The sequence below is a fragment of the Lepidochelys kempii genome, chromosome 14 (assembly GCF_965140285.1).
Source record: "Lepidochelys kempii isolate rLepKem1 chromosome 14, rLepKem1.hap1, whole genome shotgun sequence".
In the NCBI taxonomy this organism is placed as follows: domain Eukaryota; kingdom Metazoa; phylum Chordata; order Testudines; family Cheloniidae; genus Lepidochelys; species Lepidochelys kempii.
Window position 1 is genome coordinate 12,909,859 of NC_136393.1, and position 20,924 is coordinate 12,930,782.

Genomic DNA, 20,924 nt, shown 5'->3' on the forward strand with positions numbered 1-20,924 from the left:
CTTGATACTGATACTCTTACTTTAGATACCTAAAATTCCAATGGCTACAGGGTCCTTGAAGGATCTCAGGTATATGTCAAAGAATGATGATCTTTGGAGGAGATTAACCTAGAGGAGAACTCCAGTTAATGGTGAGTGATGTCGTGTGTGCTATTTAAAAAAAAAAAAAAAAAGCGGCATACAGATAGTAGGCAGCATTTAAAGAAGTCATAACACACTTTAGACAACATAGGGGATAACCTTAGTGCACTGGCCAGCATTTCCATACTCAAACAGCTAATATTCAGTGCTATGTGTACTTCAGTGCTCATTGTAGCTGTTGTATGCCTATCCAAGCAATGCATTTAGTAGTATCTAACTGCTTTTTAAAATGCTTTGGCATACTTTGACTGAGTCACTATCTACAATCACATTCTGTAAGAACAAAAATTGCACTTATTTCCTTAGACAATAACAGTCCCACACTTAATTGTTTCAGTTTAATGGAAATTATAACTCTGAATTTGAATTGACTTTTTAAATACATGTCTATCATAACTTAATGTGAATAACACTCTTCTAAAAGGTTTCAGATGAAGTAGGTTTTAGCCCACAAAAGCTTATGCACAAATTTGTTAGTCTCTAAGACCCCACAAGGACTCCTCGTTTTTACTCTTCTAAAAGTAGAGATGTACCATTTTAAAAGCAAATATGCATGCAAATTAACCTCAATGAATTATTCCTGTTTGTTTTAAAGATGGTCAGTGGGACTTGACAAACTATCACCTCTTAGACCTTGGCCGACCTCATCACTCCATCCGATGCATGACTGTTGTACATGATAAAGTCTGGTGTGGCTACAGGAACAAAATCTATGTTGTTCAACCAAAGGCCATGAAAATAGAGGCAAGTTAAAACAGTCTTTAGTTAAAGTACAATTAATTTTTGCCATTGTCTTTTTGTCTAAACACCCTCCTCCCACCTCCAGTTTTATTCATGAACCCTGAGAAGACATTGTTCATCAGCACAGAAACAAGCTATCATTAACAAATTATCTTTTTGGAGAGAAATTAATCAAATATCTTCTAAAATTCAATGTTAATATTTCACATTGTGGTTTTTAAAAAGCAGCTTTTTTGCTTTGAGTATCAAACTTACCCCACATCTGTTTTTAAAAGTGATTTGAAATTAATACATCAATTTTTGTGGAATCTGTGCATCAACCCCTCCTCTTCCTGAACAGATCCTATGAAATAAAACCTGGTAACCAACCAGCTTCTGCAGTGCCTAGAGGGGGAGTGCACAATACACTGCGTTTTGTGGTCTTCCCCCATCCATCAGCAGCCTCTTCTAGGATTTGGCTTTCCATACCTTTATTTCTGGGGGATGGATTTTTTTTAACTTGTTGTTGTTAGGAGAGCGTTTGGCATCCAGATCAAGCAAAGTTAAAATTTATCTAGAGGTCTAAGCTGCTGTTTCTGCAGTGCCCTACATGTACATGGCATGTTTCTTATACAGGAAATAGCCAGCATAAGTGACTAGGGATTTTAGGTGCTTTAGTTTTTGGGTGCCTAACTTGAGACCACACTAAAGGATCTTGATTTTTAGAGGCTGAGCGCTCAGCGCCTCTGGAAAACCAGGTTTCTTTAAAGTGTCTCAAGTTGGGCTCCGAAAATCACTAATCACTCTGGAAATCTTGGCCAAGATCCTTGCTCAGAGCATCTTGCGATCTATTAGGCAATATATGGGAAAAGGAAGTGAAGACAGAAGGAATTGATGCAGCCTCATCTGAATGCTTATTGTTGCGGTTTGGCATGCATCTTGTAGTTCCAGGATTGTTTGGGATGTTATATTTATTTAATTCAGGGGTCGGCAGCCTTTCAGAAGTGGTGTGCCGAGTCTTCATTTATTCACTCTAATTTAAGGTTTCGTATGCCAGTAATACATGAGCGTTTTTAGAAGGTCTCTTTCTATAAGTCTGTAATCTATAACTAAACTATTGTTGTATGTAAAGTAAATCAGGTTTTTAAAATGTTTAAGAAGCTTCATTTAAAATTAAATTAAAATGCAGAGTCCCCCCAGACCCGGGCAGTATGAGTGCCACTGAAAATCAGCTCGCGTGCCATAGGTTGCCTACCCCTGATTTAATTGTACACAAGAGGACAGGATTGCAGTGGAAAGAGCCAGATAATTTTTAGGCAAATGTCTCAAACTGTACTAGCGAACCTAATTACAAAAATATAAATATATATATGATCTCTCTCTGTCTTGCGTGCTCGCTCTCTCTCTCTAGCGAGAAGGGTTGGTAGATCATAGTGGCTCATAAATAGGGATGTAATAGCAAATGACTGTAGAGATGTATGTTGTGAGGCAACACTATGCCAAGCCTTAACAAAACACACTCAAGGCAAGGTTAGTAGCTTATCGGAAAAGTTACCAATATTTATAACATCTGGCTGAGAAGAAATTATCTTGTCTTTTTCATGATCAATCTAATTCAAAGTATAATCTTCCATAGAAATCATTTGATGCACACCCAAGGAAAGAGAGCCAAGTGAGACAGCTGGCCTGGGTGGGTGATGGGGTGTGGGTCTCTATTCGTTTGGATTCCACGCTCCGACTTTATCACGCGCACACATATCAGCACCTACAAGATGTGGACATTGAACCCTATGTAAGCAAAATGCTAGGTAAGTTGCTGACTAATAAAATTAACCATAGTGTTTTTTTCATTCCTGTTGCTACTTGAATCTCTTTTTATCTACCATGGAGCTTGTCTCAACCAAAGAAGAAACTTAAAACAGGACATCAAAAGCCTATGGTGGCATGGAATTTAACTTCCCCAACATATCTGATTCTGCTGTCACTAGTCAAACAGTCTAATACTGACTATAGAGAATCGTGGTCCTTTTGGTTCAATCTCCTGATCTTAAGGACACTGCGGACAACCATTGGGAATTTAGAACTGTTTAGGAAGACAGGATGGTAGTGGGAAGAAGTGTATGAAGCCCCTGAGATTTTGCAGCCTGTAAATGTGGGAGAAAAGTTGCCATGCACTTATGGGGGAGAATACTGAGACAAAACTTCAGATATATATTTGCGTCTCATAAAACTGAATACCTGTTTTCTGATTTTGCTACCATTTTTTCCCCAGATACTGGGACTTGTACCCTTAATATTAGTCTTTGAGATTTACTTCTGTTTTATCATCCCCTTCGCTCCCTCCCCTCAAAAAACAGTATTGTTTTTTAGCTAGCCAGGAAAAATATGGTGTCAGAGGTCTTTGAACTTGTCTTTAAGTTAAATCCCTTGTTTTGGGTAGGTCATTGCATTTGCCTCGTAAGCCCAGAAGCATTTTACTGTAACGTGCAGCATTAAAAAATCATAACATTCTTTAAAATTAACTGTTTATCAGTATAGTATTTTATTCCTTACAGAATCAAGATTAGACTAGAGCACAGGCCTGGAAATTGGCCCACATGAGTTTCCTCTCTAGATTCAGTGTGACTTTGGACACAACCATTATGCTTGGTTCTGTGTAAAATGGGGACATTCCCCTCATCTCACATGGATGTTGAAGTTATGAAATGCTCTGAGCTCCCTAGAAATCCAGGTGATTATTATTGGTGCCCAGAATTTTTACTAAAGCGTTTGTTTGTTTTTAGGTACTGGAAAACTAGGGTTCTCATTTGTGAGAATCACAGCTCTTATGGTGTCTTGTAATCGTTTGTGGGTGGGGACAGGAAATGGTGTCATCATCTCCATTCCATTAACAGAAAGTAAGTAAAATGTGAATGAATGTCTGTATCTGAATACCAAAAACAGTCGGTGAAAGTACTGTAGAAATAAGACTAAAATAGGAAGTGTTATCCACGGGTTTGGTAAAGGATATAGCTACACTTATCTCCAGGTTTGAATCTGCTCCAGGTTAGTAAATATCCGAGAGCTTTTTAGCTTGCATAAAATGGATTGGTACCATCTGGTCCATCTCCTAGCAGACATCTCTCCGTATAAAACACTTCATCCCAAAGGCCCTCTTGGAATGCCAGGGATTGGATGGACACTGGGACTTGTACCCTTAAAGAATGTGGGCAGTGATCTGTGTAAGTTTGACAGCGCTACCTATGATACACCGCTTGCGAAAAGAGGATTTCAACTTCAGTCATGACAATTTGGCACATCCCTTGAGCTCTAAATTCACATTTTAAAGCTTATTTTGGCAGTAAGGGTATAGTGAGCACAAGTAAAATATCCTTGTTTTCTCAGAATCCATCACATAATGGATAATGTCTCCTTGGTGTCTGTGACTAGACAGGGTGAAACTGAGCTGCTTTTAAAGGTGTTGCACAAAGGTATATGAGTTGTAACCACATTCTTCAAATAGTTGGTGGGTAAAATTCAGCCACTGGTTATTCAAAAAGTCTGTACGTTTTAAAAAAAAAAAAAAAGTTGAGCTTTTGCCATATGCTGGTGGGACATTTAAAAATGAAATACTTGCATTCTAGGAAAAGCAGTTAGCCTTTATAAAGGCTAATAGAACTACCAACCTCCTCTCCTTTTCCCCCTTCCCCTCCCTCCCTCAAGAGATAAACCACTGTTAATTCAAGTGCTATGAATGACAATATTGTCTTGAAACCCAAACATCTATTTAAATTCATTCCCTAAAATTTTGACAAAAAAAAGCTCCCTGCTAGAGACTTCATTGATTCAATTTGGATCAAAGCTTTTAATAACAGAAAATGCTTGAAGAAAGGTTTCTGAAAGGAAAAGCTGGCAACTTTAAATATAGTATCAATTGTGGTGATAAACATCCTACTGTGTAAGGTTTTTAAGGTTTGACTGTAAATAATCCTGAGGACGACCTTTCTTTTAAATTTGCTGGTGGTAAATCTTCATGTTTTAATTCCTTTGTTGAGAGCACATGCATTATGTTTCTCATACTGTTCCATTACATTGATCATCCATTAAGTAATTGTTTGGGGTTTTTATGCATTGCACGGGTGTATTGAGCAAAGACATAAACACTTAAAATCATAACGAGTTTTGAAATAGTTAAATCAGGCTTCCAAAAACTAAATAGTTGCACTTAGCTTGTAGCAAAGTCAGTTTTTTAAAAGTTTGGTGGAGATTTTCCTTTTTCAATACTGTGAACCTAAAAAAGGATCCTGTCAACGCTGGTAGGCTTAATTTTAGGCTTAAATAATGTTCTGGTTCATGATCACAATGATGCTTCTCTCCATGCTTTGTACTTATGAGTAGGCAGGATTTTGTAAATTTCAGTACCCTGCCATTGTAAATGTTCCTGATTACAAGAACAGACCACATAGCTTGCATGCATACACAACTACAAACAAACTCAGTCCCATTGGTCTTGTTGGTGAGTTGATGAGCTGGACATCTTATCTCGCACGTATAGTAGTCACTTTTTAGAGCTGATGGATTTTTCAGGGTGAGGAAGAAATATTAAAACAATGTTTAATTATACATTGTTTTGCCCATCAGTTTTGATCGTGTCCATTTAAGAAAAGAGAGAAAGGGGAAACTTTACTATTTAATGATGTAACTTAACAATAATAAAAATATCACATTAAAGTGACATGGACTTCATTGACCATTTATCCTGAAACCATATAACAAGATATTGTTCTTGATTACTTTTATTGATTTTATTGAATCTTCTTTAAATAGGTTTTTAACTTATGTTAGGAGCTAAAATCTAAAACGCTGTCTTATCAAATACTCAAATATGAAAGTGTCAGGTTCTCATTAATCCTTCTCCTCTACTGTCATACCTATCCATTTCCCCTTTCCTCCTTTCTCACTTTAGCTGTAATCCTCCACCAGGGACGTTTACTGGGGCTGAGGGGTAAGTGCAGATCCTGAACAAAAATCTATTTTCAGGCTTCTAATAGCCACTTTGAGGCTGTTTCCCACTTCTATAGATTGACCCTTTGTATGTTCCTCAATGTTTTCCCACTCAGTTACTGCATTGCAGCAGTTTTATGTTTGCTTAAATGGCCACCAATCTGCTCAGCAGTTTAGTGTATCATCCTGTGTTGCAGCTGAACTTTCATACAGACTTTGTTTTTCTTCCAGCAAATAATTTGATACCATATCTCATAACTTCGTCATTAATCCACATCGTTGACTGTCTCATTACAAATCACATTTCTTTCACCCCTTTGATAGTCTTTGGAATGGAGATGGCTTGTCTGTCTAGCATGAATAAGAAGCACTTTTCTGTCAGTAGATTTTAAATCATCCCAGCAAAAACTAAACAGTGTTTATAATGGTGTAGCTGCTTTATGCCCACAGCTGACTATTTTTAGTGGGGTTTGTGCTGGCAATAGGATACCCTATCATCACAGATGCTAAGGAAATCTTCCTTTAACATTTTAATTTAGTTATATATTTGAATGATTTAGGATTTGTGTTCATTGAGACATCAATTAGATGTATTGTATATTAAAGATATTTTTCTCTCACGAATTTAGGGTTTTTTAAAAAGTAAATCTTAAGACAATTATGCTAGACGAATAAGAATCCTACTCCATTTTGTGATGTACTTCAAATAACCAAGCATGCAGTCTTATTTTTTCTTTCCAGCTCTGTCCTGAATTGGCATTTCTGCCCTTCTGTTCCATTTTATCTGAATTGGCTTTAGCTTTTAGATAGTACCATAAGGTTACTTAACAAATAACCACTTCTACAGACTGAATTTTCAAGTGGAAAACATTTTTGTTCTTTTCTTTTACAGCTAATAAAACAACAGCAGGCTCTGGAAACCGTCCTGGGAGCGTTATACGTGTATATGGGGATGAAAACAGTGATAAAGTGACTCCTGGAACATTCATACCATATTGTTCAATGGCACACGCACAGCTTTGCTTTCATGGGCACCGTGATGCTGTTAAGTTTTTTGTTGCAGTACCTGGTAAGCTTTGTATTCCTGTTTTTAAAATGCGGGGTTTTGCCTTTTTTAGATCTTTGCTCTGTGGATGCAGTGTTGAGATAGAGTCAATGTGAGGGGGAAAACCCCATATTCAGAAATGGAGTTAGGATTCTAGGCTTCAAACCATAGTGCATTTGGAGAGAGACCACCTTGCTTCTGAGATAGTGGGTCAGCATTTCAGTTCAGAAAGCCCCATCCTGTTTAATGGTATGAGAATGGTCTGCGTGGTAGTGGAGAAAATGCTTTGCTTTCATCTGGGAGGAGATGCCATGCAGGGGTGAAGAAGGGAGGAGTTGAGCAGTTGGCTATTAAAAAGGTAGTGAAATGAATTGGTAGATGGTTACAGCTGTGATGTAAGAATTTGGCACTAGCCAGCCCAGTTCCTGTCCTCAAGGGACATTCTGTATGAATGAAGCACAATTGATAGAGAATGCCCCTATTGTAAAAATATTGGTTCAAAAAGCCAAGCACACTTTTTTTAGAAACTAGAATGCCAGATGCATGCCCATATTGAATGTGCATACACAGACGAGTTGGCCCCAGGAAGGCAGGAGTTAGATTATTTGCTTAAAAAGGTGACAGTGCTTTAATGATACGTAAATAATTCCAATTGCTCTGCTCTTTTTCTAAAGTCACTGTTGAAAGTGGATTTAACTGTTGTACTGAAAAGGAATTAGCTTTACATTTCAGTATCAAGTAACCAAACTAGACTTGTTGCATTCTTTAATTTACATTGAACAAATTATTCATACCTAAATTCAAGTAACCTGCATCAATTTTTCCTCTCCCTAAAACATGAGGGGAGTAAAACACAAGATATATGCAAATATACTTTACCCATGTTTTGCTTCAAGCCTTTCATGAGAAACTGAACCTGTTTGGATTAGATGTTCCTTAGAAAGAGACTATTTGTTCACTGGTATTCCAGTTTGCCTTAAACCGTTTCTTTTCCTGTTCAGCAACAAGTTTACTATCAGCATTTTAGCTCTACCAGTCAGGAAGCAGCAGACATGGTTTGACAAGTGAGCGGTTAAAAAGAGATCTTTTTCTGTCTGTCCAATCAAACTGTTCAGGTGGAAGCTAAAATTCTACGAGCACTGGTTCCTGTGTGTTTTCCACAGATGGGTACACGTGCACCCAAGACCAGAAAATCTTGCAAGTAGTGTCTCTTGGTCCACACCTGCACCCTGGAGCTCCCCAGGCTCAGTACTGAGGGTATAAAGGGAGGTGCAGACTGACCGCCTCTCCAGTTCCTTTTTATTGCCACATAGCCTGAGTCGGAATTCTCTGTCTGAAGCTAACTTTGCAGGGTCTTTATTTGTAAACATAATGGCTTATAGAGTTTAGTGGTTTTGGTCATCTCTTTATAATTAGTGTAAATTAGTTTTCCTCACTTCAGGGACCCTTTCCATTTCCCTCCTTCCGGGAAGGACTATGCCCAGAGTTCTGGGGTTCAAGAATTGTTTTCTGTGCCTTGCTCCTTCTCTGCCAGTGATGACCACCAGTGCTGTCTTTGCTGCCTTGGGGGAGGCCCACGTCTCCTCCAGGTGCAGTATCTGCTGCTCCTTCTCTCCCCAGGCCCACGTAAGATGAGAGCAAGTAACTTATGTAGAAAGCCATGAGACCTGAGTCAGATACAGGCTGGGGAGAGCCTCAGCCCTCAAGCATCTTTGCTCTAAGCATGAGTTCCGAAGCAGAGACCAGATCTGATAAAACCAAAGACCAGTCGTCTTATGAGAGTAATGGATACTGACACAGAAACAGATCCCTTTCAGATCTGCTCCCAAGAGAAAGGATCCCGCCTGACTCCTTCCAAATTGGGTGAGTCCTTGTACTCAGGTCCTAAAGACTTTAGATCCACTAAATCCTCCTGACCGCAAAGATCCAATATTACCAATTCAGTACCAGCTAGTAAGCCAAAAAATCACCAGCACTAGCCAAGAGCTCCAGATGGGATTCTTTTCCTCCAACAGTACCAGCCCAATCTCATAAGGACCCACCAACTACTAAGCCTGCGGATGTGCCTGTTCCGACAGTACCGACTACTGGGACCCCTCATGCTCAGGAATGGACTGAGAGTTAACCTCCCTGGAGGATATCTTCGCCCTCCCATAGCCAAATTTTGCTCTGCTTTCAGGTCCGGTCCTTCCGAGAGACATTTCAACACCAGAAAAGGAATCCACCTTGAGGAACAAGAGCTGCACTCCTGCTCTGTCCACAAGCTGGTGTCTCCATCCACCAGCATCAACAGTACCACAGATGGAACTTGGATCTCACCATTTCATCAGTTGAATCTGATATTCAGGACAAACCATTACCTCCACAAAGGACCAGACAGGGCTTCTAGACTGTCCTGAATCCATTCTTTGACCAGATGATTACCCTCCCAGGAACTGCTGGTACCTGATGTCTTGCCACCCCCCACCTTCCCTCAACTAGCCTTCAAACCATCATACTGGCCCTGTTGGGATCCATGGATCACTACACACAGCACCCTGGATCCATGCAAGAGTTTCACCAGCCCTCTTCTCCTAGGCAACAGCAACTGACTCCACCAGCATATATGGAGGAGGAGGAGGACATTGAGCTGGATCTACTGGTACCAGGGTACTGACAAGCATATCCTCCTCCTCCCCTGATGAAGCAATCACCCCATCCCCACCTAATGCCCACAGGCAATACCAAAATCTCTCACAGTGGATGGCAACTGAACTTTAGATCCCACTTGAGGAAGCTCATGACACAGAGCATAAGTTTTTGGACATATTATAAACCACATAGCTTTCCTAGTAAATGAGGCTGTTGTGGAACGAGCCATGGTGATATGGCGCACACCTGCATCATACACCCCTACTCCCAAAGTAGCTGAGAGATATGTCCCTCCAAAAGGGGCAGAATTTGTGTTCACCCCCCCACCACCACCACCCAAAACTCCCCAGTAGTACAAACAGCTATGGAAAGATCCAAACAACAGGATGCCTCCTGTGGACAAAGGCACTAAACATCTTGACCTCCTTAGGAGGAAGGTGTTCAGATCCACCAGCCTCCAGCTTACTAACTGCGCCTGGTAAACAGTGATTCTAAAGTATGATTTTTTTTATGAACTATATAAAGTTCTTGGAGCTTAGAGATAAATTTCTCAGGAGAAAAGGGCCCAATTACAAACCTTTGTCGATGCGGGTAGACTCATGGCAAAAACTTCACTTCAAGCCACAGCTGATGTGGCATCTATAGCTATAGCCACTGCAATAGTAATGAGGCATAAATTTGTGACTTCCCTCTTTGGGGTTGCCCAGAACACCATCAAGGTGTCGTTTGACCGAACTAATCTCTGACAGACTAGTCTTTCTACATATCTTAAGACTCCAGGACAAGCCTGTGCTTCCTGTGCATTTATACCCTGGCTTGGAAGAAGACCTACCCTAAACAGGTATATAAACCAAGGTTTCTTCCACAGCCTTTCTGTCATTGACCCATATGAAGTGGCAGAAGTTGCAAAGACCAAGATATGCAACCCCATCCACCTCAGCGTCAGCCACCCGGTAAAGGTTACTTTTGATGGAACACTCAGGAGTTGCGAACCATCACAGATGCTATCCCCTGCTCAGCATTATTCACCCACCACCCACAACTGGAGGGCTATAATCATGGACAAATGGATACTAGATATGATCCACTTTGGTTACACTGTCAAGATTCTTTCTCCGCCTCCCCAGAAAACACCTTCCCAGCCCTTTCTTAGGGATCAGTCTCATGAGGAGATTCTCTGACAAGAGGTGGACACTTTTTTCTTGAGTGAGGGGCTATAGAGCAAGTGCCACCTCAACATCAAGGGAAAGAGTTCTCCTCTTCATATTTCGTAGTTCCCAAGAAAAGATGGAGGCCCATTCTTGACTTGCATCAGCTAAATATTTTTATTTGCAAATTCGGCGTAGTTATGCTGGCACTGATAATTTCATCTCTGGAAGAAGACAGATGGTTTGTTGCTTTCAGCATGAAAGATGATTAATTTCATGTGAATGTTCACCCATGGCACAGAAGGTTTCTTAGATTCCTAGGAGAACAGGAACACAACCAGTTCCAGGTACTCCTGTTTGGCAACAGCACTCAGGGTCTTCACAAAGGTCTTCTCAGTGGAGGTGGCACAGATGAGACAAAACTGCTACACCATCTTCCGAGACGTGGACTTGCTCCAAACAGGAAGATCCAGCTGCAAAGTTCATCTTTGCTTTGCCTCCTGGCATCTTTGGGAATCTGCATGAACATGGAGAAATTTACTGACTCTCAGACCATAGACTTAATAGGAGCGATCCTAGCCTTGACCTCAGCAAGGGCATGTCTCCTTATGGACAGATTCGAGGCCATGAGCAGCCTGATAAGCCATCACTCACAGACCTCCAACTACTGTCAAGGTCTGTCTATCCCTACTAGGCAACATGGTCTCTTATACTTGCATAATGCAGTTTGGCAGGCTTCATCTCCATTGCCTAATGGCCTGGCTTTGGTATTTTTACTAGACAGACAGTATGAATACCGAAGTAACAGTCCCCACCAATGTCGGGGCTTTCCTCGCCTGGTGGATGAGTCCAGGGCAAGTGTGTGCTAAAGTCCCTTTCCTTCCTCCCACATCTGACACAATCATAATCACAGAGGCATCCCTCATAGGCTAGGGAGCCCACACGGGTGACCACACAACACAAGGTACGTTGACACCTTCAGAGGCCAGAATGCTCATCAGTCTTTTGGAACTAAGAGCAGCCAGACAAGCCTGCAATGCATTCCTCCCACTTATACAATCCTAACCTGACCGGATAATGTTGGACAACTTGATGACTGTCTTCTGTATAAACAAATAAGGAGGGATGAAATCTCCTCTTCTGTGCGTAGAGTCAATCCTCTTAGGGAACTGGTGTATCTGGAATCACATGCGTCCCGGGTGCACAAAACTCAGAGGTGGACAATCTCAGCAAGCACTTCTCCACTGACCATGAGTGGGAGATACACAATTCAATGCTAAATGAAATCATCACTCAATGGGGAATGCCATCCCGGGACCAGTTCACCAAATCACTGGACACGTAGTCGATGTCCCACCTGTCCATGAAGGTCGTCTTCCTTCTCTCCATCATGTCAGCCAAAAGGGTGAGCAAACTGTGGGCACTTCTGGCTGACCCACTATACGCTACTTTTCATAAAGAAAAGCTATTCCTTTGCCTCCACTCAAAATTAATCGGTAAGGTAATTTCAGAGTTACGTATAAATCAGTCAATTCACTTACCAGTATTCTTTGCAAAGCGTTCTACCTCAAAGTACGAAACCAGTTAGAAAAATGGCAAGACACTTGCTGTAACAGAGCAAGAATGCAAACAAGTGGTATCTGCTCAGAGACTACGTGGGTTTTGGTTTATACTCCGTTGATATCAGCGCATCTCCCTTCTTGGGATGAGGTGAGGGCCCGTTCCCTTAGAGCACAGGCAACCTCAGTGGTATCTCTTCAGGCAGTGCCAATGCTGGACACTTGTAAGGCAACAACTAGGAGTTCCAGCGACACCTTCGTTACACTTTAGTCCAAGCCTCTTCTGAAGATGCAGCCTTTGGAATGGCAGTATTACAGACATCTGTACTGTGTGCATCCTTGCATCCCCCTCCTATTTGACTACCTCTTACCTGTCGCACATGTGAAATACACAGAGACCAGCACTCGAAGAAATGGAGGGTTACTTATTTGTAACTGGAGGTTCTTTGAGATGTATGGTCCCTATCTGTATTCTACTACTTGCCCTCCTCCTTCTCTGCTTTAGATCATGACAGGATTCATGGTAGAGAAATTACTGGAGAAGCGGTCCATCCGCTCCTCCCTTTATACCCTGAGTGCTGAGTATGAGGAGCTCCAGGGCACAGGTGTGGATCAAAAGACACTACTTGCAAGATTTTCCAATCTCAGGCACATGGTACACACACATACCTACATGTGAAATACAGATAGGGGCCACTCCTCTCAAAGAGCCTCCAGTTACAGGTAAGTAACCTGTATATCTCACATCTCTTTAAAGAGTTAGGGGATAATCTTAGCATGGCCAGCATTCTGTCTCTTGCTAATGGGGTCTCGCATCAAGGCCGAGAGTAGCTGAATGTATGGTTGGCCATAAAATATATGTCTAGCAAAGCCACAGCGCTATTCATCCCTAATCAGTTACTTTGAAGATATTTCATATTCAAGGTGCTGAATAAAAACCATGTCTTTTTCTGAAATACAGGTCAAGTTGTTTGCCCAGCCAACAGTGGTGGAGCAGAACTATCAGGTGATAAATCTGCCCAAGAATTCTTCAGCCAAACTCCCTTAAAATCTATGTTGGTGATAAGTGGAGGAGAGGGATATATTGACTTCAGGATGGGTAAGAAGTTGGATCTTGCAAAATGTGTTTTCATTACCTTTGTATAATGCAGTAAAGGTGCTTTATGATAGAGTTAATGGCTTGATCTGTTTTTCTGTTTAAAACCTAAATCTGTTATGATGCTTCTAAGGAAGGGGACAGTAATTTAGGAAAGTTTCTGTTATCTGAATATGTTTGGATAAATATTAGCCCTGTATGGATTTAATAGAAGACTGAACTGTAACTGTAACCATGTTCTTTCTGAAAATGAGTTATATTAGTCTTAGTGCCTTTCATCCAGAAGGATTTCAGAATGCTTTCATACATTTAGATACACTGTAGCTCATATATTAACTATCCAGGAATCTCTTCACTCACCACTTCTGAAATGCAGCCACCTTTGGGATAAAACCCAACAGCTGTTTAACATCTACACTACCGAAGATAGGACAAACAGGACTTTATTTGGGGAGTGGCAGAAGTCTTCTCATTTTCATTAATGGGCAAGTAAGTCAGTGATACATTTGAAATCGGGCTGTGGAGAAGAGATAGATAAAGTGAAAAGATTTTAGTCAAATCTTTGTCAAGACTAATGCAATCTGCATACAAATATTCATTCAATCCCCATTTTTCAAGCCCTAGTCCATGTTCCTGTATTTCTTGGACTACTTTGACAAGAAGGCATTAAGTGCTTTTGTGTTAATATCTTACATTGCTGGAGCATGTGCCCTTGGCTTAATTTACCTTTTAATAAACCTGATTTTTAAAGATTACATGAGTCTTTGTCCAGAAATCTTAAAATTTTCCTTTTATAAGAAAAAAAAAATCAGTTCAGATCTATGCTTGCCCTTTTTTCATATAGAAGCTTGTAACGGTTCCTGTTCTGGTAACACTCTTGCATTGATCCCACCTGTATGGACTTGGTATACATTTACCATATAGAAAAGGAGTACTTGTGGCACCTTAGAGACTAACCAATTTATTAGAGCATAAGCTTTCGTGAGCTACAGCTCACTTCCTCAGATGCATATCGTGGAAACTGCAGCAGGCTTTATATATACACAGAGAATATGAAACAATACCTATTCCCACCCCACTGTCCTGCTGGTAATAGCTTATCTAAAGTGATCATCAGGTGGGCCATTTCCAGCACAAATCCAGGTTTTCTCACCCTCCACCCCCCCACACAAATTCACTCTCCTGCTGGTGATAGCCCATCCAAAGTGACAACTCTTTACACAATGTGCATGACAATCAAGTTGGGCTATTTCCTGCACAAATCCAGGTTTTCTCACATCCCCCCCACCCCCATACACACACAAACTCACTCTCCTGCTGGTAATAGCTCATCCAAACTGACCATATAAACACGGGTTTACTTAATCAAAAAGCCTTTGCTTTAGGAAAGAAATACATGAATGAGAAGCGTAAGAGTTAATAGGTGTAACCATTACAAAACAGTTAATGTACAATCCCTTGCCCCCTCCGGCCAAAATTATAAAAGTATGTCTGCAAGCTCTTCCTCCCTGTTGCAATCCCACTCATGTCAACACTTCCACTTGGATGATATGCAGGGTAAACATTGTGTCCCTTTTCTATTTTGCTTTATGTACCCTAGCATCAAACCTTAGATTCTCAGAAAATAAATGTAACATTTATAAGTTACAATTAATTTAAGCTAGGGCTAGTATTAATAAATATGGTCTTTAAAATGCAATGTTGTGGAATATTTGTAGTGCAAGTTTCCAGCTTGCTAACTTAGTTTTTTGTTAAGGGTTTTGAATCTGCTGCTGCTCTAGGGGCGGATGGCAGCTGTCTTTTATTGCGTATTCTTGCCCGTTACTACACTGACCCTTCCTGGTGTATAGTGCTAATACCAATGTATTTTCATTGGTATGTTCAGCTGAATCTAAGTTGTCGTTTCTCAGGTGATGAAGGTGAGGAATCTGAACTTCCTGGAGAAGCTCTGCAACTTGAACCTTCTGTAGCCAAAGCTGAGAGGAGTCACCTAATAGTGTGGCAAGTAATGTATGGCAATGAGTGAACCCACTAAAGCAGCTGGAGGCTGAGAAAAGGCTTCTGCATGTTTTTTGGTTTTTTATTTTTGCAGAATCTGTTTCACTACATGGTGTTGAAGCATTTGTTTGCTGTTTAACTTTATATCGCAAATCTGTCAGACCTTAACAATACAGGAATTAGCTTGTGCTGTTTTACTGCACCAGTGTTACATAGGTAAGATCAGTATAATGAAGAAATCAAAGTGTTTCCTTTCTCAAGACTGGTGACCACTGGTAAGCAATCCAGAGAGCTTACTGTACCACAACAATCTTATGTAGTTCACTTCTTTTGCTAGTGTCACTCTCTATCACTAATTGAGTTAAACTTCATTACAGCTGAGATTAATTTATCTGCACGACATATTGAGTGAAACAGCAAAGTTATTCCCAGTGTATTATAACATTGACAAACTAATATCAGATGAATTATCAAGATTCATGTATACATTCAGTGAGGGCTAAAGTGAATTGTAAATTTTAACTTTTATTTTCAAACCTGACAAATCGTGTTTATATAGTGTATACAGTTTTGTTTGTGGTTTTCATCAAAACTTCTGGGGGAAGAGGGGATTGTATAGAAGAACTTAAATAAAATATTTAAATAAAATTTCATGTTTGACTGCTGAAGAACTCTAAAGTTTGAGAACTGCTACCCTCAATAACGAACAGTTTGGAGAACAGTCTTCTCGCTTTTTCCTTGTCAATTGGCAACGTCTCAGTAATTTCCAAAGGACACTTAGACATTGGGATGATTATAAAACTGAAAAGTTGTAAAATCCTTGAGCAGGGGATACATTTATTTTCTTCATGACTTAAATCCATATATCTTTTCTTAGACCCTAGAGCAATCTTCTCTGCCTAGCTAGTCAAACTCATGAGTAACTGTTATGGAGGTTAAAGACCTCAAACAGAGCAAAAGAACTGACTGACAAAAAAGAAAATACATTCTGCCCAAATGAAATTGCAAAGGAACTTTCAGTTCTATAATTAGGCAAAAAACACATAATTGTTTCATACCCCTCTTTAGGTAGTGAAATACTATGTTATTTAGAGAAAAGAAAAACACATTAACAGATTAAGTAACATTAAGATCGAGTTAACTGACAGAAGCCAGGAGAGTCCAATATCAAGGCGGACATTCTGTCTACTCACCATATATTTTTTTAACCACAATAGAGTGAGTTCAGGATTGAGTGTCTTCCTTTTGCTTTGAATTTCCTGAGTTGGTATCAAAACTGAGTTGAACACTTTCTATATAATTTCTGTAAAATGTATAACACTTAGCCAGTTTGTTCCTTAATTTAGTCTCTGAACAATAGACATTTTTAAAAATCTGAACATTCAGCACGTATCCCGAAAAGACTGGGACTGTCTGAGCAATCTGTTTAAGTGACAGAATGGAACAGTTTCAAAGGAATAAATATAGACAAACGTTTTTTAAAACTGCCTAAACATTTTTATGCAATAGGAGCAGTTCTGGTGTATCAGGCAAACGTGTTTATATATTTTTCTTAATTTTTTAAAAACACATTTAGCTGAGGTCTATTGTGTAAATATATATTTAGGCAGCTTTTTTCAAAGGCATATCATATCTGATAAACCAGAAAAACTCCATTCAGGTCTATTGGTTAGATTTATATGTATAAATACTTTTTAAACAGCATATTTTGTACACAACTGTTCCACTCTCGTAAATATGTATTTAGGACATAGGCTATGTAGTAAAAATCCTTATTAAAATGCCTAATATCTTGGTAGTGTATTTTCTCTCCAGAATGCCAAATGTGATGAGTGTTATTCACAAATCACTTTCCAAATTTTCATTTTTACAATCAATCTTGAATTGCTTTGGCTTAAATATGAAATCTGGGAACTTTAAAAAAAATACAAGTACATAAAATCAGACGGTCTTAAACATTGTTATAAGAAAGACCTATTTAAAAATAAATATATATATATATATATTTGGATTTGTATGCTGAACTTCAAGCACATTTGAGTTATATCTCATGAAACTGGTGTCTGAGAAAAATGCTGACTAAACTTTAACAGTAATGCAACCATCACTACAACTAGTTTTATTGCTCCTCCTGCCATCTTTCCTTTTAAGTTTAACTTATTGGCTATTAGGAAAACATTCTATGAGCTTTATGCGCCAGTGGATTTTCACTTTCATGTATTCTCAGAAAGAACGCACAATTCTGTTCCTTAAGTCTTGTATAGCATTTTATTTGTAATTATTAACAGTTTCTCTGAACTGCTTCACTGCTGTCAAATAGAGCAGATGTGTCTGGCAAGTGCATCCCTAGTCTTTTTTGCCAAATCAAATGTGTCTGGTACACTGTGCCATTCTAGTCACTTCAGTGGACCAGCTCTTGCAAAAATGGCTGCAGAGACAGAAGTGTTTGTGTCCAATAGTGGAGGGGTTTTAAAGGAAACATGGCCTGTCACTACAGTACAACTGTGGGTGTAGAGGAGGGGGTTGCACACTACTCTGCATTATTCATTTTAAAATTTATCCCCTGTTCTAAGGAACAGTAGGTTAAGGGCATACTTCTTCTCCTCACAATGCACTGGGATTTATAAATTCCAGATCACTTTGAAGGGTGGGTAAAGCACGTAAAACCCCATGCATCAAGATGACAAACTCCTAAAAATCCTAAATCTCAAGAATGTGTTTATGCATCACAGACTTTGTGGTTTAAACGTCCTATAAAAAGGAATCAATTTCTTGATAGCTACAGCTTGTTAATAGTTTGAAAACATTTCGAGCACAAAATATGCAGCACATTACTTGTCTGGATAAGTGTGTTTGCATGGTAAAGGTAAAATGACTTATATAAGCTGCTGTATTGTTCATTTCTTGTAAAGGTCTTCCTGCGTTGGATCAGATAGAGCTGGCAGAGTGTAGACACTTTATCATAGGCTGCCTTCGTAACAAACAAATGTTAAAACTGTTTTATTATACTAACTGTTCTAAAGAACATATGTCTTTAAAATGGTGTGTAACTGAATATTTATTTCCATGTGAGTATTATAAAAGTTACCAAAGGATTAAACTTGATTTAGCACTCTTGTAAGTGACCCTGTTGACCTGGGGTCTTGTAAGTGACCCTTGTCTGTAAAATGAGACACAGTTAAAAAAAAAATAATAATAATAAAATACAGCTCTATGTGGAAGTTAAATATTTTTTCTAACAGGGTTATGCCATATTCTAACAACATATGTTGCACCTCAGAGCATTTTTCTATACACTAAATGTCTTTCCCAGCCTCTAACAAAAATTAAGTTTCCTTTATTAATTTTGTTGCACATTTCTCAACCTTTTAAACCTATTTTAAACATTTTATGGTCTGTAATTTGACAGTTTTGTCTGTTAGACACTTTACGCTGAATTTTACTTGCCTCTGTAATCTGAGATGGATACTACAGCGTTCAACTTGCTGTCTGTTAAAACTCAAGGCTTTTCTGTGAGCAAGAAAGCTCATATAGCAGTGTAGTTATTTCAGTATTTATTTCTATTGAATCCTTGGGGTTCAGAATGTAACTTTGTACATGAAATATATATAAATATGTATATGAAACATGCAATGGATTTGGTGTTTTCTTTGTAGACTCATGCTAAACGTGTGTAACAATTGGTACCAGAAGACAATTGTCAAATAGTTTTAACAGCCAAATAACTTCATCTTAAGTAATTGATGTAAATGTGTAATATTTGTAACCAAGAGCCAGGCTGCATTCTCCCATGGTAAAACCAGCAAGAGGGGGCTAATGAAACTCTTCATGGAGTTTCTCATTGATTGCTGCATGGTGGGTAGACAGACCGCATTTACCTCTCAGTGGAAATAACTGAATCCATTCACAAACCTCATGACACTGCAAGTGCCATGGTCTTTCAACACCAGCTCTGGCTTCCTGATGGCCCCTGTACCTCTCCTGACCACAGATATTCAGCAGCTCCGTAAATGTGGAGTTCTTCACTTCAGGGTGGGTGTTGGGAAGGGGTTCAGAATTTGGCTTGATCATTCACTTTTCCAAAAAGCATCTCTCTGGGTTGGCTGGGAGATTGCAACCTTGTGGCCTTGCCCCCCACTCTCACGGGGCTACTGGTCCCTACGGAGCACTAGACCTTTGGGGTTTTGTAGATAGTAGCCAGGATCTTGATTTTCATCTAGAAAGATTTAGTACAGAGTATCAAGCACAAGTGTAATGACTGCCCTGCTGTATTTGACAGAGCCATCCCTATTCTACAGTAGTTTAAGCTTCTAAGGTTGTCTTCACGGGAGAGTTAATTCAAGTCAACTCCTCTGGTATTAGCTTAGCTCAAGAGAGCAGCCACAGTGGAATACAGAATTCCAGGTGCAGTGGTGACTGGATGACCAGCTAACTTAGCATTGTACTACAACTCTACCCAAGGGGGCTAGTGCCCCTGCAATAGAAATATTTAAACTTGTTCATGTCCAGGGGCGGGGAGGGGAGGAAGAGTGAGCCCTAGCAAGGCTGGACCTGTCACAGTGAGGTCCAGGATCGGGCCTGGGCCTGGGCACAGCAGGTAGGAACCCCCAGGACTTTCCTTTTCAGCCTGAAGCCATCTCTCCCCACCCCTACGCTAAGTCTCAGTACCTCCCCCTCCCAGACTCCGATTGTAGTGCAGTACCTGATAGGCCAGTCAACTCTAGTTTAAAACATCACTGTCACGGTTCCTCCCCCACTCTGAACTCTAGGGTACAGATGTGGGGACCTGCATGAAAAACCTCCTAAGCTTATCTTTACCAGCTTAGGTCAAAACTTCCCCAAGGTACAAAATATTACACCTTGGACTGGCCGCTACCACCACCAAACTAATACTGGTTACTGGGGAAGAGCTGTTTGGACGCATCCTTCCCCCCAAAATACTTCCCAAAACCTTGCACCCCACTTCCTGGACAAGGTTTGGTAAAAAGCCTCACCAATTTGCCTAGGTGACTACAGACCCAGACCCTTGGATCTTAAGAACAATGAACAATCCTCCCAACACTTGCACCCCCCCTTTCCTGGGAAATGTTGGATAAAAAGCCTCACCAATTTGCATAGGTGACCACAGACCCAAACCCTTGGATCTGAGAAAAATGAAAACGCATTCAGTGTTTTACAAGAAGACTTTTAATAAAAAATAGAAGTAAATAGAAATAAAGAAATCCCCCCTGTAAAATCAGGATGGTAGATATCTTACAGGGTAATTAGATTCAAAAACATAGAGAACCCCTCTAGGCAAAACCTTAAGTTACAAAAAAGATACACAGACAGAAATAGTTATTCTATTCAGCACAATTCTTTTCTCAGCCATTTAAAGAAATCATAATCTAACACATACCTAGCTAGATTACTTACTAAAAGTTCTAAGACTCCATTCCTGTTCTGTCCCCGGCCAAGAAGACTACAGACAGACCCAGACCCTTTGTTTCTCTCCCTCCTCCCAGCTTTTGAAAGTATCTTGTCTCCTCATTGGTCATTTTGGTCAGGTGCCAGCGAGGTTACCTTTAGCTTCTTAACCCTTTACAGGTGAGAGGAGCTTTCCC

At 40.0% G+C, this 20,924-nt stretch overlaps 1 protein-coding gene across 5 annotated transcripts in view; it reads left to right on the top strand.

The window, feature by feature from the left end:
* SPAG9 (sperm associated antigen 9) overlaps positions 1 to 18,954 on the top strand; it is a 106,440-nt gene extending 87,486 nt beyond the window's left edge. For 3 of the 5 annotated variants that reach the window (XM_073310895.1, XM_073310894.2, XM_073310898.2), the window contains 7 exons: positions 737 to 885; positions 2,498 to 2,669; positions 3,645 to 3,758; positions 5,807 to 5,845; positions 6,737 to 6,913; positions 13,189 to 13,326; positions 15,234 to 18,954. In XM_073310895.1, coding sequence (XP_073166996.1) covers positions 737 to 885; positions 2,498 to 2,669; positions 3,645 to 3,758; positions 5,807 to 5,845; positions 6,737 to 6,913; positions 13,189 to 13,326; positions 15,234 to 15,349 — 905 coding nt within the window. In that variant the 3' untranslated portion in view covers positions 15,350 to 18,954. The remainder of the gene's footprint in view (positions 1 to 736; positions 886 to 2,497; positions 2,670 to 3,644; positions 3,759 to 5,806; positions 5,846 to 6,736; positions 6,914 to 13,188; positions 13,327 to 15,233) is intronic. The other 2 variants (XM_073310897.1, XM_073310899.2) reach the window with 1 other exon arrangement.
* The last annotated feature ends 1,970 nt before the right edge of the window (positions 18,955 to 20,924 follow it).